This window comes from Barbatula barbatula, assembly GCF_947034865.1.
Source record: "Barbatula barbatula genome assembly, chromosome: 23".
NCBI lineage: Eukaryota > Metazoa > Chordata > Actinopteri > Cypriniformes > Nemacheilidae > Barbatula > Barbatula barbatula.
In genome coordinates, this window is record NC_136786.1 from 13,564,935 (window position 1) to 13,592,027 (window position 27,093).

The 27,093-nt window shown below is 37.2% G+C and overlaps 2 protein-coding genes across 12 annotated transcripts in view; both read left to right on the forward strand.

The window, feature by feature from the left end:
- Positions 1-3,224, forward strand: part of cUnh8orf34 (chromosome Un C8orf34 homolog) — a gene marked incomplete at its 5' end in the record, with an annotated part of 46,977 nt that extends 43,753 nt beyond the window's left edge. Inside the window, 2 exons of the mRNA XM_079488000.1 lie at positions 1,554-1,601; positions 2,561-3,224. Coding sequence (XP_079344126.1) covers positions 1,554-1,601; positions 2,561-2,568 — 56 coding nt within the window. The 3' untranslated portion in view covers positions 2,569-3,224. The remainder of the gene's footprint in view (positions 1-1,553; positions 1,602-2,560) is intronic.
- A 2,198-nt stretch (positions 3,225-5,422) lies between these two features.
- sulf1 (sulfatase 1) overlaps positions 5,423-27,093 on the forward strand; it is a 73,166-nt gene continuing 51,495 nt past the window's right edge. For 7 of the 11 annotated variants that reach the window (XR_013786164.1, XM_079447767.1, XM_079447771.1 and 4 more), the window contains exon 1: positions 5,423-5,640. The gene's annotated coding sequence lies outside the window, so the exon portion shown is untranslated. The remainder of the gene's footprint in view (positions 5,641-27,093) is intronic. The other 4 variants (XM_079447775.1, XM_079447772.1, XM_079447768.1 and 1 more) reach the window with 3 other exon arrangements.

The window sequence follows — 27,093 nt, forward strand, 5'->3', positions numbered from 1 at the left end:
GATACTTTGATTGAATTATGTTGTAATTCTTATGAATATATAGTCAAGGTTTATGGGTTGGCAAAGCTGAGATTCTATAGAGATGTATTAATGGCCATATCTGGTTTCTAGTTCCTTGGAAACAAATGAGTCAGGTCGAGGGAGCTACTTCCAAATGCTTAAAGCTGAATTATTATGGCTTCCCTGTTTCAAAGTCATCTCGATATACAAGACAGCAGCATGTGTGGCTTTAAAGTTTTTAAAATATTAGACACTTTCATTATGTTGATATGAACATATCTTGGATTTCTATTTAAACCGAGGCCTGAAAGATTTAAACAGTCATTCGAGAATTATTATTTGACCAAATCATCCTCCGTCTTCACTAATAAATACTTTTGGCCTCCTTTTTCACTCTTTGAACCAGAATCTTAGTGTCCCTTAAGAGTCATTAGTCTGTTAAATGATCTCAGTATTCTACCATATCAAAGTTTTAGCCCGGAGAGAGAGTCCCTGAGTGTATGACTTATGTATCTGAATTAATTAATTTTTTGACAGTGTGAGGACAAATGTCTGTTTTTTATTCTAATGTAGACCTTATTTCACAATAATAAAACATTTAAATGCTTGGTTGCAGCGATTCTGATGAGGATGAAAACTACAAAATTCTGCACTACATTTCTTTTCCACTTAAACTCGGAAACACTCTTTAGAATTGTAAATATTTGTTTACAGATCCTGTATAATATTTCTTTGGTAAACAAATGATTTTGACACATGTTTGGAACACAAAACGAATTGCACAGGGAAATGTTTATCCAAGTTTTAAATGAAAATCACTGGGAAAGATTCGTAGACAAGCAAAACATTGCAAATACAATCCAAGCCCTGATATCAAACACAAGTAACTATACATGACAGTCTACTCCAAGACTCTCAGTTTTGCCAAGAAAATATCTAGTAGAAATAAGTGTATTTTGCTAAAGGTCTCTACTTGCTTGCTGGAACTGTCATGCCAGCCCAGCTATTTAAAGGAACACGAGGCAGTCTGTTAGTTAGAAAAGCCTGGCATTGCCAACCGCAGGACGTGACAATATGCCACTTGGCATACAGAGCATTTGGTGATTGGCTGCTGCTATAACTGTTGACACTGTCTGCTGGAGTTTGGCCTGTGCCAACATAGATTTATGAATAGGCAGCAAGTGCGTGCCATAACAATTTCCTGTTATTGCAAAAACTTCCACAATGCGGTAACCTCTAACCCTTAAAAAAGCAAAGTCGGTGTTCCATCGCTTCTGAATTGTATGCCTGTGATATAACGGCTCCATCCAAATAAGAATTGTTTTCTCTGGTTTCTGATCAGTAAATAAGCTTTATTACAAGAATAAAAGTGAAATCTAAGATTTTACTGCTTGTGTTATTTAAACAATAAACGTCTTAAAAGCAGATGACTCACTTTCCTGTTTTTATGTTTCAGGGTTCAAATGATGCATTGATTTTGGATTTTGTGTTTTATCAAATGCCAGATATGAAACGGTTTACTAGTTTTTCCTGTGTTTTTTGGCACTTTTTAGGTAATCCAAGCAGAGCGAGGGACAGCAGCAAGAGATCAGTGTTTTCAGGTAAGCATTCCAACACATGGCTACCGAAACTCAGTGCAACAAAAGCATGATGAAGTGCCTGTAGTTAAAAGACCTGTTTTAAATGACAGAACCTTTGGAAAAGACTGTAAATGTCTGTCAATGACTTCATTTTCCCCAAACCGTTGAATGTTTGCCTGAAAAATGACTCAGACCTCATTTATGCATTCACTAATAGAATAGAATAGAATAGAATAGAATAGAATAGAATAGAATAGAATATATGTGTGTGTGTGTGTGTGTGTGTGTGTGCGTGCGTGCGTGCGTTTGTGTGTGTGTGTAAATATTTGTTACACTGTATATACAAAAATGTATGTGTGTGCATTTATATACATATACATATAAACGTCACACACATATATTACATAAGCACAAATATTTATTTTGGAATCGATTTGACAGCACTTAAATAAATAAACAATTGTTGGGAAATGTCTCCAATACACTGTAATAAGATTCATCGCAGGTCAAATATCAGGCCCTTGTGTTTTGGAAAGGGGCTGTCCAATGGTCGTTTCTATTTCGACTTAGCTGGGTGCCACTCAAGCATGTGGCCATTCAATGTAATGACGATAGTGTCTCCTCTGTGGTTTGACTTGTTGAGCCCAGCTTTGAGGTTTTACAGTTGAAGAGGGACGACTGGCCTTATAAAGTCATAGGCAGCCAATAAGCTTTGTGGTTGACTGGGCTAACCTACCAAAAACTGGGTGCCGAATCTTCTGACCTCATTCATACACACACCCATGTACTGTATATACACCATGAAACGAATGGCAACCAAGACACCAGCTCATTTTTCCATTCTCACCTATGTCTTTGACATGTTTGAATATCAAAGCGTGTTTCAATGGTAATTATTGAGGTTATTATGCTTATTAGTGGTTAGATGGAACTGATGTCTGTTTCCATGCAACTGATGTTTTCTTCTGTGCTTTCCGCAGGATTGTAATGATGTGCACAGAGCCAATCAAACATTTATGCAATTTAAATGGGCATTTCAATATTCTGAGTCTGCAAAAGACACTTATTTTTTTAATTTTGACCAAAAAGAAAGATTGTGTACTTTTTCCACAAATACGAATATTTCTTAGAACTAAACGTGTGTTATACAACTAAACATGTGTAGTACAGTACATTACAACCATTTGAAATGATCGAATGTAATATATGTTTATTAGCAAAAGATAAGCCTGCACTTGAATTTTGTCTGTTAGCATGCTTGTTGTTTGTTCATTCAAATTAAAGTATTTATTGCTGCCTTGCATAAACACAATTTATAACTTTATGTGCCACATCGATAGTTGATAAAGGGAATTTTGATAAACCTTTTCAATAAACAACAAATTACATTTCCCAAGGCATTATCAGAGAGTATGAATGTTACACATGTTCCTGTATGTTTAATTTTGGATATGCACAGCACTGCCCCAGCTGACCTCAGCATGACACTTTCTCATTCCCAAGAGCGTTGTGTATCTAAAACTGATAAGGACACATTTATAAAAATATACATTTACTTTTACTTTTATACCCATATAAAATATGTAGCCTGTTATACATGTTATATCCGTGTATGATGCAAAATAAAAACATTTGTATAAAGTTTCCTTTTGAATTCTGTATCTGTGCAAGTTCTCTTTTTCTCCCCCATCATATTGTTTCATGCTTTGTCTTTTTCTTGTTATTGTCTTTAATCTCTGTAATTTGATGTGCTACCTGCTGGTTTGTGGTTTTAAAAAGTGTTTGGTATATAATGGACTTTCCTCACTAGCATGGAGACATTTGGCAGACTTCATGTGTTTGGTTTAAGAGCATAAATTTGAGTGGAAAAGATCCATATCTTCTTCAGATCTCATTGGATTAGAACCCAGAGACAGATGTGACTCGATGGTGACATACTTCAAAACAACTACATTTCTATGACACTTACAGTAATCTCTGGAAATCTTTTCCCACCTACGGTTTATTAAACTCCACATTTTCCCCATCAGCTTGACAAAATTTTGTTTTCAGAGCTGACGCTACTGAGAAATCGCCAATACTAATTTTGTGGTTCATGCTTCAAGTGTTTCAAGTTGGTGATCTTGGCAGGTGTGAAAGATGGGCAGTCTTGTCTCCTTTATGGCAAATTGTCACATTTATAAGTGTGCCTTCCCACTCTCTTCTTAAAATAATATGAATAAAGAGATTGACCCGGAGCATTTTTAGGCTTGGTAATCCACATCAAAATCTGACGATCGTGTGCCGAGTTGTATTTGTTGCTCACAAATGGGGTCAGGAAATAATATGCTGCTGGCTGAAGGATTAAAACAAATGTAAACATCAGATTTGTGTTTCTTCATGAACTGTGAGATACTTTAAGCAGCCACACCCTAAGTATCTGATCGCTGGGGTCTTTACCCTTTGCCAAACCTCACACTCAGCTCTTAAACAGGATTTGGTTAGTCAAAGGGCTTTGTCTCTGTCTAGCGCTGCAAAAAGAGCCAATCAGAGCAATCAGTTCCTGTATCAAATTTACGATTTTATTAACTGTTGTATTTGTGCAATCTCATTGAGATATTTCCCCACAATGGGAGGCAGGAAGACGGGATGTGGTTTAAGAAACATGACTCAAAACTTGACATAACAAAAGGATAGAAAATAAGGGTATTAGAAAACATATTTCAGTTTTGAGATCACAACTTCTAAATGTTAGCACGTGTTTTATCCTGACAGGAGGCTCGTACTGATTTAAAGGACATCATGTTCTTCAGTGTTCCACTGTTAACATTATTTTTGGCTTTCAATAAATGGAAATAAGTTGGATATGCCTTTAACAATATAATGGTTATTTTATGGTAAACTCATAACCGCATCTGAGTTTAAATTTTTTTAAATAAAATATTTTTTCTAGTTTGTTGTTTAAAGTTGCTCAATATTTTGGTTCCCAAAATCGTTTACCAGTCCATATGAAAGACTTAAAAAGCTAATTATTTTAATACCGTCATATACTGCAAATATAAAAGAGTATATATATTACATGCAAATATTTAAAGAGTTATGGTCAATAAAGTTTTTTAATAACTTTTATTCAAGAACTTTGTTACCTTGTTTGTTTCCCACAAACTGTTAAAGTCCTCAGGCCACCCAAGAGCATCATGTATTTCCACTCATCCTCTCTCACCCGAAGGTTTAGACCACCGCCAGTGGTCAGCTGACTGGCCTCTGTTTTTTATTTATAACTGAACTAAGTCACATTAATCCTGACATAAAGCACAAATAAATCTATGGTCGGGTACAAGTATGCTTTGAAGCTTTATACACAGCAGAAAGTCTCCACTCTTCCCATAGTGTGTGGATCCAGTTGAGTTGTTTTCAAAGCCTAAGGAGCTCTCATAACTGTGGAACTTCATTGGGAAACGGTCCAGTGTCTTCATCTTTGGAGAGCCAGCTGTTCTTTCAGAAGACATATAGCCTACTTAAAAGTCACTACTTTACTTTGTATTAATGAGACACCGTTTGAAATACAAAACGAATTATTTGCAAAATATTAGCACAATCGAAAAAGTGTTTTAACGATGGATGGCAAAGGAGCCTGCACTTCAAATTAAACCTCGATACAAAAAATCTGATGTGGATTTACAAAAAAAGCGTCTTGAAAGCTACATATCATTAAAAAGTGTTATTTTTTATTTGTTTGCCTATATTTGTGTCGTTTTAGTGTAAGGAGGACATTTAGCAGGACATTTCTGATACCGAACTTTTCAATCAGCTTAGGGTGTGGTCAGCTTGCATAATTAAGTTAGGGGCGGAGACAGCACTTCACGTGATGGCAGGTGGCGCGTTCGGTCGATAGTTCGTGACTTGAAGGTATTTTCGCTTTAATTTATCATTTTTATGGAAGCGTGTATGTTTTTTCACGGTGTTGTATGTAGCATTATTCGCGTAGCCTGGAATAAATAACCTCACTATAGCGTCTTATTGGAAGTGTTGAGACCAAACTGCTGACAGTGCTTTAATTTCCTGCCCCAAATAATTTAAGGTGAGTCAAACTTTACAATTTTGTGACTATCAAAGGGTTGTTTGTATTAGATACTTCCATTTAAAGCACAATAAATTGGAGTAAGGGGGGACGTTTTAGTTCCTATCTCCTTCACTTATTGTTTGTTTGTGCTAGCCATGGCTAGTTGTTTATTAGCTTGATGGCGTGGAGGTGAAGGAAGTGTCGGCTCTTTGTAGTGCATGTTGACGTAGCCTATTGTTTTCATTTAATTTAATTCTTCATACAAAAATGTTATTGTAAACTACACTTCTCAGCTAAATTAAAAACAAATGATGTTTGGTATGGTAGGAATTACCACAGTGTACAGTCGGGCCTAAATGTTTGACACCGTAAATCGAAAGCTAAATCGGCAATACTTTTAAACAAAGAGATTTAATCTCTTTATATTTATATTTAGAACGACTGTATGTAACTAAATAAATAAATTAGCCATGTTTTGTTGTTTTCAAAGAAGTCATGTTTCCTTTGCTTGTCCCTAAGACACTTTGTTTATGCCAGCAGCGCATCATTGAAGCCAAATACGTAATAGTAACCATCCCGATGTTTAACACTTAAAAGGTTTGACTGAGAATGTTTATTGAGGAACAAATTTCATTTAATAAAAAATGCAACAGGAGCAATGCACTTTTCCTAGGATGTCAATTATACACTAATATGAAAATAAAGAGACTGAATCGTTCCATGGTTGAAAGGGTTTATCCTTAAAAGTTCTCAATCAAATGATGTCTGGCAATTGGTGATCGTCTGATGCTGAGGTTTTTGATCAACCAATGTGGTCATTTGAACTGTGCATAACTGCTCACATTGACACACAATGACAACATGAGGCTAGCAGAGGTCAGAAAAAGTATATCAACATCCCAGCCATATTCTCACAGAGTTGTCAGGCCTGGAGAAACTTTTGAGGTGTGACTTTGTGGTCAGTAGGTCAACATGAACTTTTTGGTATGGGAGACGAGGTTCTAGCTCCAGTGCATGGTTGTGTAGCAAGAGCATGTGACTTTAGGAGCTTGTGTATGTTTTGGCAGCCGGCAGGGTTTTCTTTTTTTAAGAACAGTGTCTGGTCAAATGAAGAACCAAGAGCACTTCATCCTGCAGGCGAGGAACCGATCGTATCTTTCAAGTAGACAGATTAAGGGTTATTTGTGCGGCTGCGTATCATTGAGCTGTTTTCTTTTCGGTATTTCTTCTTACCTCATTTGTATGGGCTTGAAATAACACATAATGGCAAAAAACAACACTCTTGGTGGATGTGGTGATGTTTCTATTGAATGTAAAATATAAAGGACTGATGGGGAATAATCATTTCTCTCACGCACACGCATGTTTAAAGCCCTCTAGGTAGAAGTGCTTTGTGCTAGATGAAACCCATACTGTGGGTTGTATTTCTTTTACCACAGCTTAGTATTATATGTCAAGTCTTGATATAACTGAATAAAAATCTGCCTCAGAGTATTATTTTATGGTTGTTTTATAAAGATGTTCTTGAACGTAAAGTGCACATCTGGATTTTTATTTGTGAAATGGGCTCAAAGGGTTTTATTCTGCTTCTAGTTTTTTTTGCCTCTTCCAGGGTTCGAGACCCCTTGCTTACTCAACTTAGCCTCGCATCGCAGTTTGTCTGTACACTCGGGTCACAGTTAATCTGTCTGCGGGAGAACAGGCAGTTTTAAAAGGCTATGGAATTGTTTTCTCTGGCCGTGTTCTTCCTGAATGCAAACTCTGGCCAGTGTAAGGCTTAGTCCAGATTTTATTTACAGTGAGTTTGTGTCTTTCAGTAATTTACCATGACTGTGAAAACAAGACCAGCAAATGAGAAAAGTGCATTTACATTTATAAATTTGGCAGATGCTTTTATCCATATTGACTTTGTTTTTTTTTTTAAAGTTGTGCATTGGCTAGTACTTAAGCCCATGTCCTTGGCTTAAAATACTGTAGTGTCATGCAGATAAAGTGCCATAAAACAGGATTTATAATGTTTACTAGAATAAATAAATGGAGTGAGACATTGGTTGCAATTCACAGCGTCACCGCTAGATGCAGCTCAATTTCTTACATTGGACCTTTAAAGGGATAGTTCACCCAAAAATTCTGTCCTTCACCCTCAAGTTGCTCTAAACTTGTCTAAATTTCTTTGTTAAACACAAAAGGATGTGGGAAACCAATCAGTTATAGAGCACCATTAGTAGATTTTTCCCACTATGGTAATCAATGGTCCCCCAGAACTGCTTGGTTACAAACAATTTTCTTTGTCTTTAGCAGAACAAATAAATGAATACAGGTTTGGAACAACTTGAAGTTGAGTACATGATGTCATATGGAATTTCCATTTCAGTGAGTTCTATTGCATTTAAGAGACAAGCAGTAGGCCTAAATGTTCAGATAATGGCTTTTTGGGTTGCCAGAAATGTTAATGGTTTCAAGAACAATTGCTCTGACAGACTTGGACATTTTTTTATTGACCTTAATTTCATTCATTGCTGTCCCAACGTGTACTGTCAACATGCTGTATGTCCTGTAGTTCAGAGGATTAATTGATTGAGAAATGAACATTTTCTGCAGATGTATTACTGTATAATTTAGTGTGCTGAATGGAATAGGTGTTGTTTTATAAGATAACTGAGTTAGGTAATGGAATGACCCAATGTCTTGACACCCATGAAGTGGCTGTACACAAACTCCATGAATGGGCTTGTTTACTAAGTGGTTTAATTTACCAAAACCAAAACAGCACAACACACAACAGGGATGTAGTTGAGTTTTTACAGCTTCCTGGTACAAAAAGCGCTTTCAGCTGCTCAGCACCTGCAAAGATTTAAGGCTGTGTGTGTGTGTGTTGGCTTGAACTATCTCAGTTTCTCATAAATATTTTTAAGCTTTTAAGATTATTCTATATCAGATGGATGAATTGGCTTTGAAACTTTACTGACAGACTTTCAAATGATTTTGTCAGACTGACTCCATGCCTTTCGCTTCCAAGACAAAGTGACAATGGCATCTGGGCGTGTAGCTCCCTCTGTTCTCGCGTAGCCTTTGCAGACTGTCAAAGCGAATAATAAAATGGTTGTTTTGGGTGTGCTGAGGTTTTCCTGCCTTTTCATTTCCCCTAAATGAAATCTGACTATGTCAAAAACATCTGTCCTAACTGATCCCCTCCTCCGAGGCCACCCAGAGGCGTGTTCGGCCTTTTCTCTTTGATTTATTCCTGCGTGAAGCACAGAAACTGGAATTGTTTTACATTCGTCAATGACCTCCAGTATTCAGCTGTTCACCTGGGACGTGAGGGCCACCTAGTTACAAGGTTGAAGATGGGACATGAAGTGAATTTGATTGGAGTGAGGTCTTTTTGAACAGATCCTGAGAGACACTTGACCGAGTCAAAGTACACATGGATCAAAAGTTTCACATGATTCATGCATTCACAAGTTGCAGAAGGATCCCTCAATGCTGAGCTCACAATAAGTCACCTGAAAGCAGGCCAAGGAGTGAGTTAAAGCCAAACTGGTAAATTTCCAGATGTTTTTAGGGAGCGGTACAGCTCGAGTTATTTGCCAAGCTATCAGGCAACATTGAACATGTGTACCTTTGATTTCATAATTAGTTCTAGCGAAAACATGACGGATGTAATTTATGTGTCTATAATATGTCTTTTTTCTTTAACTTCTGTTGGCTTGATATGTGCTTGGGTGGGACCTAAGCCTGTAATTGTACTGATAATTTACTTTTCTATTTAATTGTTTTGACTAGCATTAAATTTCATGTCCTGCTCTGTGCACCCATTGTAACCCCCTCCCAGGCGGTTTTGCCTACAGCATCCTACATTTTGCTGCTTGCTGGTATGTAGGTCTTAGGTGTTTTTCTTAAAAGAATAGTCTACCCAAAAATTCTGTCTTTTATTCACCCTCAGATTGTTCAAAACATGTTTAAATATTCTGTTTCTTGTGAACACGGGAAGCTATTTGGAAGCATGCCAGACTCCCATAGTATTTATTTTCATTTTTGTATGAACTATCCCCTTAAGGCTGTGAGTTACATTATTACCTTATTACTTATTAACTGTTAATATATCCAAAACATTATCTGTTTGGTGAAAACTGGTGGTTTCAGTTTTACAGATTGAGAGCGATTATCTACATTTTTGTATTGACTTTATCTACATTACTACTATTTAAGGTTGGCAGAAATTGTGTTTTTAGCACAATGCACAGATCAGAGATGTTGCTTTGGCGCCCCACGTGTTCAATGATGAGTCCTTTTGCTTTACAATTCTCAAATCTTATATAAATGTATATAAATTCTTAATGGTTTACTAGTAAATAAGTAAATATAAAAGTCTTAACTAGATTTAACCAGATGACATCTTTCATAATCAACAAAAAGCTTGACACTTATTTTGGTGGCTTAAACAAAAAGAAAAAATTTAACAACCACTCAATATCCTGAAGTAATTCCATACACCCCATAAAGATGCTCTTGTGTTTGTCAGATGTTTGAGAGAACCATTTGTTTGAAAATTATGAAAATGTGATTCTCCAGGTCTCACTTTGGCACCTAAAGGGTTTCATTTGAGTTATGTTGCTCTCCCTGTATTGCCAAGCTAATTGATACCCAGGCCAAGAGGAGCAGAGTAAACAGGAGACAGCTGCATTACCAGCCTTCCCATAATGCTCTTCCTGTCAGGCCACATCATAGGATAGGAGATGGGCACACAAAGGCAATGTTTGCTCAATCTATCCAAGCGAGGATGCTTAATTGGGAAAGTGAACTTTCCCATCAATGGTGTCATTTCCTTTTACTCTACTTAGCATTTTCGAGAATGTTGTTTTTATGTTAATCTTTTTGATGTAATTGTACTTTTTTTCTATTTAGAGGAAATTGTTCCTTTCGGATTGTGGCCTGGATCAACTTGAAACATTTTTGCAGCAGTAATGTGGTAAAATCTTAACATGGTTTCACAAAGAAATTGTATTGCTCTAATTCAGTGCATGTTTGACCATGTTTTTATTCAAATTGCAAATTGGATTTGGCTTTTATTAAATCCCACATTAGAAGAATTAATGGCAACATTTTTTATGTTATTTGGAACCCATTTATCTATGGTCGCTATGTTCCAACAAACTCTTCTCGGTTAACAAAATGTCCAAGATTCTTCAGTATATTCGCTCTCACATACCAAGTAGTTTCTGTGAGTGTTTTTCCTCTAGTTGAGCACAACTAGCCTAAATGTGTGAATGTAGGACCCACAATTGTCATTTTCTGAATTTAAGGATATAATGGGGCCATAGAACTGTGATTTCAGTATGGCTTCCCAAAGAGTTGCTAAGCTATGAGACTGGATTGTTTGCTCATGTCGAACCCAGCTAAATAAATGAGGGCAACAGTGGGCGAAGGTATTGACCTGACTCTTCTTTGTCTTATTCTGTCCATATTTGAAGAGTCGTGGCAACCTTGCAGATGGATAAAGGCTTGGTTTTTGTGGGGGTAAAGTTTAGAAAACAAAAGACTGAGGTCTATTGGTAAGAATGAGGTCAGTGTAGCGTTCCTAGAATGTAGAACATGTTTTTGTAAGAGGTCAGTTTGGAAGTATAGAGTAAAGCTAGTATTTGCAGGACGTTTGGTCACTTGGAAATTCTGCCTTGTGCAGCTGGTTTTGTATTTTTGTGTCTGTATTCACAGTTCTTATTATAATACATATTTACAATACAACAATATATGGATTGCTAAACAGTGTTTTTTTTTCCTAATACTTTTTACATTAATTTTGAATCTGCAAAATTATAATGTTTCAGAATCAACACTTGCAGTGCTATAAACAACAAATTGCACACAATTTCATCAGTGAGTCTGTTGTAGAGCTTGTTTAGAGATGTGAACAGCAAGACATGTTTGAGAGACTCTAGTGTTCTATCAGTAAGAGTTTCCAGGGCTGGAGGACTATAAAATCTAAAAGCAACTGGGTGTGTTGATATAGAATTCTTCACAAAGTGTCTTTCACAGTTCACAAACTGCAATACGTTTTGGCATGGACAAAAACAATTATTTACTTCTAAGTTAAAAGCAAATCTAAAATGTTTTCCCCCAAAACATATTGGCAGATTTGTTTGTTCTGAACCCGATTTTTTTCGTTTATGAACATTTGCCTATTTTATGCTGTAGACCATTTCAAATATGTATATTAGAAAATAGAATGTACCTCTTAGGGTGGTACTGTGCTTGAGATTAACCCTCCTTTTGGATCCATCTACTATCATGCCTTACTTTTGGAATGCTATTAATAAGAAAGATTGAATCACTGGTACAAGCCATAGCTTTTAAATCCAACTTGCTGGGCTGTGTATGTTCATTTGTCCTTTAAAAATGAATGCTTCCATTTTAGAGGGTTGCTTTACCTGCTAGTAATGCTTTAAATGCATGCTTTAGGGTTTTATTAATATGGGCTTAAACAAACAGTGACTTGCGTCGAAGCGACCGAAGATCCTTCATTGTGGAATACAGTCACAATCTGCACATATACTAACTTTTTATAAGTCACTTTAAGATTTATTTACCTCACTAGCTTTGATCAGTATCTAGAAGAATACAATCATTATTTTTGCTGTTTGGATACACATTATATAGGGCTGCAACTAACGATTATTCTTGTTGACTAATCTAACGATTATTTTTCAGATTTGTTTACTTTTTTTTATTTACCTAATGAAGATTTTTTTTATTACCTTATTAATCCTTTGATAATCGACGACGTCAGTTCATTGTTGCAGTCCTACATTACTAGTTCTTTTTACTTTAAAGGATTTGTTAGTGTTTGTTTGGCTTTGCCACAGAAGTGTGGGAAACATCTCTGTATGTTGTAACACAGAGCTAAACACCTACACATCCATGTGTCTGAATCATCTAGCGTTATCATCACTGTTTACATGTACTTTGTTAATGTTTACTTTACTCTCATTGTAAAAGTAAGGAGTAATGGATTGTGGGTGGATAGGTCTCTTTAAAACTCCCAGCATGACTCTGTGTTGTTTTTAAAGTGAGGAAGATTATGAAACAGGAAGGACACCTCCACATTCCACATAATCCATGACATCAACTGTGGGCAATAGCAGCGACAGCCTTTTTAGCTAAATATTTAAAAGAAGTTATGGATTTATGTTTTTATTAAAAAGGCTCCAAAATGATACTGGTGAACATCGGACTGTTTTAATGTCCAGAATAGATTTGATAGAGGTTGGACATTTGTACGAAGAGCTATATGGTACTGGTAATGTCTGTCTTTTCCCTACAGGGTAGCCATTATAGGTTACATTTATTCTGCTTTGTCTTATTTTAACTGTGGTCTTTAAGGGCCTTTAAGAGTTCAGTTCATTTGGATGATGTAAACTGTCTTCCGAACCCGGGTCTGCACCCGTAAACTGTACTAGAGTCTGCTTAAAAAGGGAGGTCTGAGGTTCATGTGAACTCCAGTACACTTCGCTGCTGACTGTATTATTTAGTAAAAATAATCGTCTGATGAGCGTGACTGACGCAGAGAGCTGTATATGTAATTTCTGTTTGCCTTCAGGGTTCTTAAGAGCATTTGCATACTATATAGTACATTAATTCATTCATTTGCAGTTGATTAATTAGTACATTATTAGATCAATTAGGAAACAAAACTTAACTGTTCAGGTGAAGTGGAAGCGAAGGGAGCAATGTTATGAATTTTGACCTTCTCCTGCGTCATCATTACAAGCGACCGGGTAAACAGCTGTAGGCTTGATGATACTAATGACCCGTGGTTCAGACCCCCAAAAGGTAATATGAACTCAGTCCATCGGGGGCAGTGAGAGGGAGGAGCATCAAACTAGGGTTCTGGTCAGACAATTAAACTAAATGTGAAACCACCCTAAATGAAGTGGTCAGTTTATGGAGTAAGTACAAATCTAGTTGAACGTATTTATGGCTTTACCTATAAAGTTACATTTTGAAAGTTTGAGTCGTGTAGTGCGGAAGAACTAAAGCATGTTGTTTTGTATTTTGAACTCTACCTCTGTCTATTTAAACCTTATGTTGTTCCTTTTAAACCTGCATGACGTGATTCGTAGATTCTTTTATTTCTGGTGCATGAGCATTATAACTTTGCCCGAACAATGATGACTGCCATTAAGGATATTAGCATCATCCTGTGGCATCTTCTCACTTCCTCTGCTCCCCCTGACTGTGTTCAATTACCTGACCCTCCTCCAGTAGCCACTGCCACTAAAATGTTAATGAGTCCTAATTGCGAGAACTTCACCGAATGCAGACGATAGAAGAACCAGTTAGTTCAGAAGATGCGCATGAGCTTTAGCATTATATAACTCTTCACCTTGTGATGAGACCGCTTCGGTTATATAAAAATAGCTTTACAATAGCATTTGCATTTAAAATAAATGGGTTCCTTTTGATTCCTTGAAAATCTTATTCAGGTTTTTATTAAAAGACTAGAGGCCTGTGTCTGATTCATTATTCTGGCCTAGATTAGCCATTTCAAAATTTCCTATTGGCAGATTTGTTCATGAACCGACTTCTCTGAGTTTCTTCTGACGCATACAGACGCTTCTCAGTTACCGTATCTACACTGTTAACAGCAGTCATTATTAAATGTGCGAGGAAAGTTTTATTAACCACCCCACAGACAACAACGAACCATTGACGTCTAGAGGGTTAATTTGCGACGTTTCAATAGTGGTGTAAAAAAACTATGCCTTACAACACCCCTTGAAAGTGATTTACCTGTCTGCCGTATATACGCCCACTCTTAAATCGACTGCTGCGAAATTTAAGTGGCCATAAAGTTGTGTTGCCACAAGCAGCTGGTCAGATTATCCCTTGGGGATGTCCAAAAATAAACTTGTGGAATTGCCTACACACCCTTTTTCCCCTGGTGATCCCTATATAGTCTAATCCAAGTCAATGTTGAAGTGCCATTGTGTCCCCTGCCGTCCTTTTCCCACTTTTAAAATGTATATGAGATGGTATTAAAAAACAGGCCAACATTTGTATGGATATGGTCTGGGTTTATTTAACTGCTGTGTGACGTAGTGTCATCCAAACATGTGGTGGTATTTCATACATGGTAAGAAGTGATGTAAACATTTAGACATCTGTTGGATAATACATAATGGCAGTTTGAAACTCGTGCTGGAAAGTCCGCCACGGGTATTAACACTTTCTCACAGCAGGATCCATTTTAAAGGGTGATCTAGTTCACAGAAGCATGCTGGAAAGTAGGTACCTTTTTTGTCCTGGTCAGATATGTTTTATGTATTATATATATATATATAATAAAATGGGCTTCCCCACGCTAGAAAATTATAGAAATCCATCATAGTCGTTTATTTGACTAACACTGTATGACTCAATAGGATGTGACTCTCCTAATAAGTTTCTCATGACTTCTACAATGTCTCACTAGACAAATTTGTGGAAATTTGTAAACTTGTTTCTCTTCAGTTTTGATCATTAATAATCATGAGGTGCGGATCTGAAATAGACAGTTTCGGAAACAATCTTTGATTTACATAGAAAATATAACTTTTTATCGTGTGTCGTGACGTCACATCTAGTTGGAACACTTTATGCATTACAGTTATGCAATAGCTTTGTGTGTGGATTGGAATCTAAAAATAATAATTTCTTGTTGTAAAAATGTACGAACTGACATGTAAATTAAAAACATTTTGTATTTTCTGGGTGAACTACTAATTTTTTAATATATAATTGTGTGAAGAAAAATTGTAAATGGAAAGCTTTGTAAATTGCTTGACATGTTATAGTTTTTGATTTAAAGAAACTAGCTTTAGATCAGCTCTGCACAAACTAAGTTTTGAAAACCCCCAGAACGGTCTTCTATAAGACCCTTCACCCTGGCGCCAAAAGTACCAGATTAGGTCTGTACTGATGTAGAACCTCTGATAAGCCCATTAGATGCCAGCAGTTATTGCAGGCTCTTCACACACTGTCATTTCCTCCCTCACAAGTTTCCTCTTAAACACACGCTAACGTAACGTTTACTAGCCTGTTAGCACTCGCTGGCCCAATTACTCCAGTCCTAATGGATGTGCCGTGACAGGTGTGTCGAGTGGTTTATAGTTGGAAAAATCTCTTTATTGCCTGCTCTTAAAATGGGTTTTAAAGCGGTACTTCTCAAATAGGAGAATTGCTGGGAAATGGCTGGTTGAACGGCTCCAGTGTTGATGTCGGTAAGTTAGATTATACACTGCAAATCTTACCATCAACAGCCACTGTGTTTACGTCTCCCGGAATCCCCCCTCTTATGGTTTCATAGCCCAACTTCAGTGTTTGGAGAGCCTTGTTTCTCTTGTTCTTAGATCAGAGGTGTGGGTAGAGCCCATGGATGGGGGTGCAGAGCCATAATAAACCAAACAAATAGAGGGTTGCTAACGGTGTGTGCAAGCCAGGGTGGAGGGCTGCTGGGAGTCGTCAAAAGTCTGGCGCTCTCGGAAAAAGCTTGAATAGGCAGACGCCACAGTCTGGAGCCGACTCCAGGGATCCAGTTTATTTCGACGCTCATCGAAGCATATTGTCTTGAGTGGGAAGAGACTGCTCAGCTATTTGATACTTTTTGTATTGGCTCCGGCCTCCTTTCACCATGCAATATTCCCGTTTTATAATCCAAAACATAAAACCCAGGCCGGTTTCAAGGAATGTTGCCCTTCACAATACCCTCTCCAGTTTCAAATCACTAGATATAACATGTCTGCGTAGTGCTGAAATCTGATTACATCAGACGTTGCAAAGAGGATGCTTTTGAGCACGCACCCATGCACCTTTTCAAAATAAACCCTCATGTTTATAATACCGAAGGGACAGAGGAATGTAGGAAATGTATCCAATCTCGATGCTCACTGTCCGCTTTAATTTTGTTTGTGAACCGCCCTCAGGGACCATTTACTTGCAGGCTAAATTCTTTGATAAAAAAAATTATATTTAGGAGAGGTGTGCTATTACTTTTCTATAAAGATAATAATAATCTGGCAAAAAAATCCCATATACTTGTATTAAAGGGACCTGAGCCACATATAGAGAAGTATTTCCTTGAGACTTTCGGGTGGGCTCTTTAGACCTAGGCCAGTGAGCAACCATCCAGAACACCTTAACAGCCTCTCATAACTTTTTAGATCTGCAAACCGCTGCCCTGGCAACCACCCGCGTCACAGCAGCATCGTGGAGGCACCACTTACTTGCTCAAATATTAGACTGAGGCACTGCGGTAGCGTGCCAAGGTCATGGGTGTGATTCCCAGGGATCGTATGTACTGTAGCGTTAAAACAAAACGGAATGCAATTATTTTAATATTTATATTTTATTCACCTACACAAAGCAATTTCAAGTAACATTTTACCGGTCATTTTTCTGTTATTTTGTTTTTGCCAGTCACTTAGAATAGTTTTTGTTAATCTGCATCATATATTGGCCAGTGGTCTCCAATTTTAAGCATGCTTTACACACAACATAAAATGTAATATGCTTTGGCATACGTGCAGTGTGTCAGCGTTTCCTCACTCATAAATTCCTCACAAGCATGGCAGGACTTTTCAGGGTTGTAGCACTGGTCCGATTCTCTCAGAAACCACTGGGATGTATTTCTCCCCCGGCAGTAGTCACAGACCCCTCTGTGTCAACTCTTATCCAGACTTTGGCTGGGAGCTCCTCTATATTTTGTTCAGGAAACAAGCCATAAATTAGAGTTTCAGGTGCAAGCGTTCCTATCAGTATACCTAGAGGAGCGGGCGGTTTACAATGCTTTGCTTTGGGGCTGATCGAGGTAATAACTGGACCAACAGGTCAGACTTAAATTGATAGAGCCCTTATGACAGAAGCTCACATCTGGAGGGTGATGCAGAGTGCAGACACCTGAGCCAGGCAGCAGCAGTCTTGCCACGCACTGAAACTGCATCCGTGAGGTCACAAGGGTGAGAAGACGAGAACTTTTTTTTTAGCAAACAAAATAGCGTACTGAATGTGCACGAGTGAGAGAGAGAGAGTGAGAAAAAGAGAGAAATTTATGCACAGGAGAGAAAGTGAACGAGTGTTTGATAGCAAAATGCCAAGCTTGAGTTTCATCCAGTGTGGTTTTTTGTAACGCAGGCATGAGGCATCGGAATGGCACACACCCCAATGAATTTATGATCTGTGGAAAGTGGAGCTACTCTCAAATTTAACAAGTTCTACCAAAATAAAACGTTGTATGCACAGGTGAAAATTTCAGTTGGCATGTTTTTATTTATATAATTTTCACCAGTGTGTCTGACTGCTTAGGTTTGTCAAAATGTAACCTATGAATGGGCATATTTTTGTGCCTTTCAGGAACTCTGCAAATAAAAATGTTTGACATGAGGGTCCGGTTCAGTAGTGACATTTATACTTGTTTGCATTGTGACATTCCAACAGAACTTATGCAGTCAAGCCAGTGTCTGTCATACCTTTTAGGTTGTGAAATCTGTTGCTTAGCTTGAAAGTTACAACCTATTATTTTAATATATACATAATACGCCTGGTGCTAAAATACTAGAGGTCTTGCACTAGTACGACACCATAAAGGTTTCCATGTGTTTTTGGATGACAACTGGTCCTATTTCTGTGCGCTTTAATTTGGGTGTTGATATAAGTCTTTCCTGCTTTCACACTGTAATGTCCGTCATTCAGTCAAGCAGTAATATCTCGTAGTATTCTTCTACAGTCTGGTTAATTGGGGAGCCAGTGTAAACAGAAGTGAACTAACTGTATAGAGGTCATATATTCGAGGGAAGAAGAGATAGATTGATGTGGTGGAAAAATGTGCAGTGTCTTGCTCTCCTCCACTCCTGTCTCTCCACAGAAGTGCTCAGATGTCTCTATCCCAAGGCTATGAAAACAAACACTTCAGTGTGTCTAAGCCGGTGTCTGTTACTGCTTACACACTGATCATGACTGCGACGCTTCAGTTTATGAAGTTATAAGTGAAACAGATGCTTATTACATTTACATTGCACGGGCCTATTACTGACAAAAGTAATTTGGTAAATATTAAAGGTCTGGAAAATGTTTTTGATGGCTGGGTTCTTAATTATGATGAATGTAAAATGAATTGTTGGAGCCCAGTGAGTTAATTTGCTGTTTAAACTAGGGATGTGCACGAATCTTAAGGTCTACAATAATTATTCGAAAATTTAAATGCTATTCGAATATTCATATTTTTCAAGAATAAAAACTGCGTCACCACAGGGTTAAGTTGCTGTTACTGTCACAGCTTATTGAAAGCTTCTTCACCTCATCTCTAATGATTTTATAATATACAGAAAATATAAAAAAATATATTTGTATGTGTTCCTAAATCTTTGTTCACTCAAGCAAGCTAGTTTAATTATTTTAAGTTTACACACCGGATGCCTGTATCGCAAATTATGCTTGGCTCACATCACCATATTAACAGGTTTCAAAACTGGTGGGCCGGAGAATTCGTTAATGTATTTTTTTTATATATTGTTACACTTATTGGGTACATACGCTATATCTAATAAAAGGATGTGCCATTAACTCCAAGGCGACTTGCTCATGCAGAAGGCTTAAGCATTCACAAAACTATATTAAAAAGTCTCATGACCCAAAAAAAGAGCACCATAAACACTCCAACACCAGATATTTTTTATCTTCATCAAAAGCTTATAGACGAGAAGCAGAACCCTTTCAGTTTACACCACTACTAAAAACAGGACAGCGTGAGCAGACAGAGGGGCTCACATCCAGCTGGGCGGCCAACCTGTTACTGCAGTTATGACACAAAACTCCTCAAGGAGAACAAAGTGGTGGGCTGGAGAACGCTTTAACAGTCTCGTTTAAAGTCAAAGACACTAGCAGCCATTCTGAAAAGATCATTCACTCCCTTTGCTCACACAGCATTTAGAGTCTTTATAATATCTACCATTTAATATTTACAGCTCTGAACATCTGGATTCTCTGTGATTTTTGTGGGGGGTTAGAAATGCATTTTAAAAAGCCAAGGAGGCTTTTCATTTTCACAATTAAGCTCAATCATCCGTCATTAATTCACTTAGGTTGGGGATTATTTATTTGTAACGTTATTTGATTTAGAGGGTCATGGTTGTCTTATTGTGCCAAAGACGTGTGGGTTTTCAAAAAAGCTCTGATGTTCCAGAAAGAGTGTTTAATGTGCTTGAAACGCTGCCTGCATTTAAGGGATGCACAGACATTATTTGCAGTTTTAATGAACGGTATGGGTGCACGACAAGTTGAACTTATTGACAACATTTAATCACTATTGTAAATTCTAAATAAGGTTAGAAGTGCAAACTAAACAATGCTTTAATTTAAGATTTCACGACAGCATTTAACTTGTTTAAATACATATGATGTGCTTTAAGGATAACTCGTTCTGAAGTCTTTTCATACTGGGGTCACCGATTAAGGCAATTAGATTTCCTGTGATTTTTCTCTTCCAATTTATAAGTTATGACTCAAGGTTTTCTCAGGGTTGCATTTAAGGCATGAGAATTTGACCAAATGTGTTGCGAATTAAGTCTATTGATGCCAGTGGCTCATGCATGACATCACTTGTGGGCACAAGGGTGTGTAATCATTGTTCTGAAGGATACATTTGCACTGGGACTGCATCTTAGTTTCAAACAATTATTTCCCAAAGAACTCTCAAACATGATGTTCTGGGATGATTGTCAGATAATTGTAATTGCAGCAATTTATTTGCATAGAAACTGTGATAATTAACCTGGCAAAAAGCAGAAGTTCTTTTTAATGATATCAATATGCGGTAGGGTTCTAAAGACTGTTGAGGTAAGGGTTAGGTGAGGTGTTTTTGAAGTGACATGTAAATTTTAGTTTGCATCTTGTGTGGACAAAGACTATGGCAATTAACATTGTTTGACATTGACAATGTTAGTGTTTCATTATTGTCCTAGAAGGAGTGTAGAATCCTTATATTTCATACTAATGTTTTGCTTTCTATTAGTTTTTAAACCTGGAAAAAATCCGATACTATTAAATTTTTATTTTAGATTTTCTGAATATCGTTCAAGCTAGGGATGCACCGATACCACTTTTTAAGGATTGAGTATGAGTACGGATACTTTTTCCCTGGTATTCGCCGATACCGATACCGACGCGGTTGTACAGTTTTTTTTGTTTGTGGCAATTTTCTAAGAACAACACAATGAGACTTATGAACATATCAGCATCTTTATATTTAAGAAAAGAATATGAAAGAATAAATCAATCTTATGTGCTTATCAAAGACGCGATAGACCTACTTGCGATCAGATTCACATGAATGAGGCGGTGCAAATTGAGCGTTTGTGTTATTCGCGCGAGTTGAAAAATCTGAACTTTGGAAAAAATTTGCGCCGCGTTAACCAATCAGGCGCCTGCTCTAGTAGTGATGTGATTATGACATAGCGAGCAGAGGCAGAAATCTGAAACAACAATGAAGGACTGCGTCTCTGAAGGATCTGATGGACCCAGACACGGCGCCGAACGAGTCTATCTTCAGCCTTCCATAGCACATAATGCGCAGCTACCTGCTCAACAAAATCCATGTCCGCCATTTCGCAACAAGACTGGAGCCGCCTGCCAGAAGCCCCTCCCATGACACAAATTTCACTCGAGAATGAAGCGAGTAAACTCAAAATGTTCCAGCGTCCAACTACACACGAATAGCGCGATTTAGGTGTGAACACTCTATGACATTGTGTCTGCTACTGCAGGTGTCTTTGTGTGCACTGGAACGTTCTGTCAATTACGTCACGTGAGGTATCGGTCTTTGGTATTGGGGAATTTTTACGAGTACGAGTACATGAGCTTTGTATCGGTATCGGTGCATCCCTAGTTCAAGCTCAAATCTGCTATGTACAACGTGTGCTTATTCTATACACATTAGTGTAAATAATGGTCCTTTGTTCCTTTGACATTTTTTAATTGCCAAGTAAAGCTTGAGTTTTTAGACACACTTAAATTTCAATTCTGAATTGGAATCGAAAGGTTAAGAATGGTTCCGGAATAGGAATCGGATACTTGAAATTAAAATCTCAATTCCTGTGTGCATATTTTCAGAAATGTGCTTATTAACTTGTGTTAAAGCACAGGAACCAGACATTTCCCTTAGTTTCATTAGAGTTACTAGTTTATCCATGATTAATATGATTCGAGTAGTTAAACTATGGTAGTACAATTCTTAATAATCAAACAAACAACATCCTAAACTAGATTTGCTCCATATGTAAAGAAATTTTAATAAGTTGAGCTGTCAAATCATATTTTGTTCATCGCTCACTTTCTTAGCATTCAGAAAGTCTAATTCCAAAAGCAAACCGTAACCCTTTTTGTTACCTTGTTTTCTTGTTCTTACCTCTGACACATGCAACCACTTCATCTTTAGCTTATGGGCACATTCCTTCGTTCATCAAATGTGTTCACTGTACATCACAAGTTTAATGATAATTAGAATCATAGTGATGTCATATCTCAAACAATGTGGTTCTCTGGCATTTGAAGTGGTTCAGACAATATCTCACACTATATCTCATGGCGAACGGTTTTGATTAATGATCTCGGGCGTCTATAAACGGCATCTGCTGCGCTGATCTCACCCTCTACCGCCGTGCTAAAAGAACCTCAGTGCTTGGTCTTTGACGGATCACATCTCCAACTGTCATTACGATCGCCGGCTGGCTTTGTGTTCAGTGGGTCTTGACTGCCTCAAGACAAAGTCTAAATCGCACCGTTATGTTGTGAGAGCCGTGTGGCAACCTAATGGGTGGTTGAGCATCTTGACGTCTCCCTCCACCTTCAAACACACACACTTACATTTTCAACAATGTGAAGCAGAGGGAATTGGCTGCAGCAGTCTGGGGGGAAACGTCTGAAGCAAGCATGAGTCTGCCCGTTGAAATCCCGCGTTTATTGTTCTGGCAGCATTTCTGTTATCACTTATGGAAAAATATGGTCGTACATGACGTGAGAGATGCTTTTGGTGTGGTTTATTGCCATGAAAACTGTAGTCTCTCGTATAAGTAAAAAAACATTACATACTCTATTTTGATTATGTCTACGCTTTAATCACATAGCAACAGACCCCTTTTAGCGGGCTCTCTGGGTGACTTTTATCCCTTAAAATCACTGCATGTTTTAGATCTTAATGTTTAGTCGGTTAGTTATTTCTGAAATACTGGACTTTCACTTAAGATGATACTTATTTGACTTAATATACGTTGAGTGGTCTGTGTGGGTCATGAATGTGGTTTTTGTGGGTAAAGCTTGAAATAAAACTATGTCTGTTGTATCTCAGATATGAGCCAGTGTTGTAGGAACAAAGCTCTCTGAAGATTAAAGGCCACCACAAAAATGCTTCAATGTCAAATAGCAAATGAAGCAGAACAACCCAAATGTTCGTCCTTTGAACTGTAATGACAAAATAAATATATTACATTTCTGCATCGCTATTATTTAAAAAACCTGCGCATTTAGCAGTACCTTGACAGGATTTTGTATCCATTCTCTAAATTGAGACCTATACTGTCCAAACATTGAATGAAACATTACTCCATCTCTACTGAATGACTAATACTTGGCCAGATCTCAAGCAGATGAAATCAGTTTTAATGATCAAAGGCTTAAGAAACAAACTTGGCAAAAAGATCTGGCCATAATCTGTTTCGGCCGTCAATCATTTTACCCATTGTTGCCATTATAACCTTTTTATATAATCTCTATTTAATGGGGTTGTTTTTCATGAAATGTGTTGGGTTAGATGGCTGCTGTTGGATATGCCAATACATGTACAAGTGAATTGTTTTGTTGAAATCTTCCTGCACACTGTCCAACTGTCGAAGATGTACACAATGTGCTTGCCAATGTTTATTGTTTTTGGTATGAATTTCATGAATGACACAAGCTATTTTTAAGCCTAGAATCTTTAATCTATATGACAGGATTTTTAGTTTAGGGTGAACTGTTCTTTTTGAATTTGTTTTTAAACCTGTTGGGCAATACACAAAATGAATCTGGAAACACACAAAATCTGGAAAAAATCTTTCTGGACTAGGGCTGTTGCAATTTAATTTAAATGTAATTATTATATGTTTACAGTTGTTTTGCTACTGATGGTAGATACCATTTTGGCATGCCGCTGTGTTCAACAACTACAATAATAGGCTACACTAGAATAGACCTACGGTTTTTGATGACATTATCTCCCTATGGTTGCTTCACAATTTCAGTATGTGAATAATAAAAGCAAAATTTCCCTTCATGCCTCCGAACTCTGAAAATATAAGCTGGCCAATCACAAACGAGAAGCAGTACACAAGTGTCCCCTTTGACGACGACTTGTGGGTAAACTAAGACAGTAGCTGATGCCTTGCAACCTTTGCTACCGATTTTTTGATCAATAAATGATGTATGTAATTGTAAAAGGGAATGCTGTACATTATAACTAAGACTGCAGGATTTGGACTGTTACTTGTAATTTACATTAATTTAGTTCTGCTGACCAGACAAAAAAAATACATCTTCATAACATGTTTCCTGAATTGTCTCTGCAGGATTTAGCCATTGAACAAAGTTACTCTTAATATGCTATATGGACGCAGTGTGATGACGTACTTCCCCTTAAATCTCAGCCAGCTAAGCCACTTCCGCTCTCATAGTGCTGAGTTAAGGTATATCGATATATTTATTAAAAACAAAACTTTTCAAGCACTACAGCCGAACTTTGAGTGCCTCTATGATCGAGCCTTGCGTTGAGTACAAAAGTGTACCTAACCCATATTTGTAGGTGCAGCTTCATTTCAAGCTATTACCATTTTTGTTTGTCGATGTATGATGTAGTTTAAAGATCGTTTGAATTGCGCTGTTAAATGGAATCCTATGTGCATCTTGAAGCGACTGAATGAAAAATGTCATTGTTCACTATGGACGCCACATGCGCCGGATGACACAGAGCTGGCTGAGACAAAACGAGGAAGAGATAGACTATGCACTATTTCATTAGTATGTGGTAAAATGGGTTACCTTGTCATGCAAAGTTTGCACATGTGAGGATTCCTGCAGGAGCTCCGCTGACTTGGTTGTGGTGGGACTTGCTTTTGTAACTGGTTTCAGCTGGAGTCTTTTTGCTGTCCAACCTAAAGGGTGTGAATTGTTTGCTGACCCACAATTTAACATTCCATCTTTAGGGCTTTTGAAATGACCTGAAATAAGGGGTTCTGAATCCCCTTTCTGCACCTTTGATCTTCTGTTCTGTGCAGCTGATAAGTTGAACTTTGACCTTCTCTCTCTCTCTCGTTTTTTTCTAATTTTCCTTTATTAGAAGAACTTTCTATTTGTACAAGCATACCCTTTTGAGGGTATTGAAGTTTGAATAAAGATTGTGTTTATTGCAACGGATATCTTAATATATATTTTTCTTTTGACTTTAACATTGTTTAACAATCAGCCATAATAAAATCCCTCTTTCTTTTTCTTGCATGAATGAGGAAGGTTTTATGCAGGTATGAAAGCGCCTTTTACTATAGGTCTAGGAATAAAGGTAGTGGTATTTTGGTAGGCCCCTCACTGAAAATTGTCCTTCTGAAGTTTCCTCTACATATTTCTTTGGTTGACAGATCAGCATAACGAAGCAGACAATAGTGTTGGTGCTTTGATGCTCTGTGTATGTCAAATTTTTCCTCACTTTTTGTAATAATTTAATAATTAATAATTTCAACACGTAACTTTTCAGGCTTGCCATATTATTTTATTTTGAACTGTTAGTAAGCTAACAATAGTTAGTTAGTAGATGCTGAAACATCAACACATGATGTCAAATACATATTTGCCAAGATAAGTAAAACCTAAATAGACACCAAATAGACAATTCACATAAACTGTCTGCAGTTCACATTTTAGAGAGATCATGCAAAAGTGTGATGGTTTGATTTTATATTGTGGTTATTTCAAATAACAATTCAGCATGATGCACAGTTAAATATATTTTTCGCCCTAGAATAGGAACGGCACTTCTGGAAGAGCTTATGGGATTCCTGAACACCAACTGTGAGGCGTTTTTCATTTGGTTCTTCCGTAAACATGGACTCCTGAAGGATAAGACACGCTCAATTTAGCAAAGTGCGCGTTCCCCCATTCCCTCACTGTCTTCAAGAAACATATCTTAATGTTAGAGCCTAATATGCGAATTCAATGGGTGGCAAAACAATCAAAGTATTGCAAACTTTCCATAATTAAATTTTCCTGTGCCTAGAGGTGCAAAAACCCATATGCCTGCAAAGAAATGCAAAATCCTGTAATATTGTTGTTCATGGATATTTTGGAACAATTGAAGGTACATGTTGGATACTTTCTGTAATAGGGTTAAGTATATTATATAAAGTCATATTATATGGTAATTTGAATAATCCAGTGAGTTAAATACTTGATAAAGAAATACAGGTTTCTTAAATTTACTAAACTTTTAACTGAGCCTATTGTAACTTCAAACTAAAATTTTTTACTTGGCACTTTAATTTAAACAATGTGATAAGATCGTTTGCATTGACCAGTAAACACCTTCAAGCCACCATTGGTTAAGTAGGTGTGCTCTGATGCTCCACCTTTTTTGACGTGGGAAAATTACTGATTTCTTTCAGGAGAAGGTCAGGGATGGAACGATATCAGCATGGAAATAAATTCAAGATAAGAGCAATGTCAAAAGTTTATTTTATTCATGCATGTTGATTTTTAATGTTATTTATTTGTATTTACTAAAATGCGTTTTCTATGAAATATAGGTTGATGTATCATCTTCAAAAACTGCTGTAAACCAGATGTTTAATTTTGAGTTGCAAGTATTGAGATGCATTCTGTTTTATTCAGAATAACCTATGCTAAGTATATTTTAAAATGTACATTATGTAAATGAAAAATAATTACTCTACACAACTGCGTGTTTTTATTTGCTTCACTTTCTCCTCACCTGTTCTTTTCTTTCCTTGTCCATAAAACCATACCATTTCAAATGTTACTTCATTTTTCGTTTGGATAAAGCCATTCTTGACTAAAATTAAATAATTTAAGACTTTGTTTCTTGTGATTATTAACTTATGAAAAACGATGTATTAAATTAGGAAACTACAAAGTTGAATCGCGCCAATTTTTTTTAACTTTTTACTCTGAACTATAACAATGTTGTTATTAGCCAAATATAGATCTAAAATATAAATGCACTGTTCTTGTATCACAGCTGCCATGTATGTTGTTTGAGATTGTAAATAGCCGCAGTGCATGTATTCTTGGCCTATACACCCACCTCCAGAAACAACGTGACGTTGGAATGTTCAAAAACAGTAGGCCGTCTTTCAGCATTTAAGTTTTTTTAACCCCAATCGCAGAACTAAAACACAATTCGCT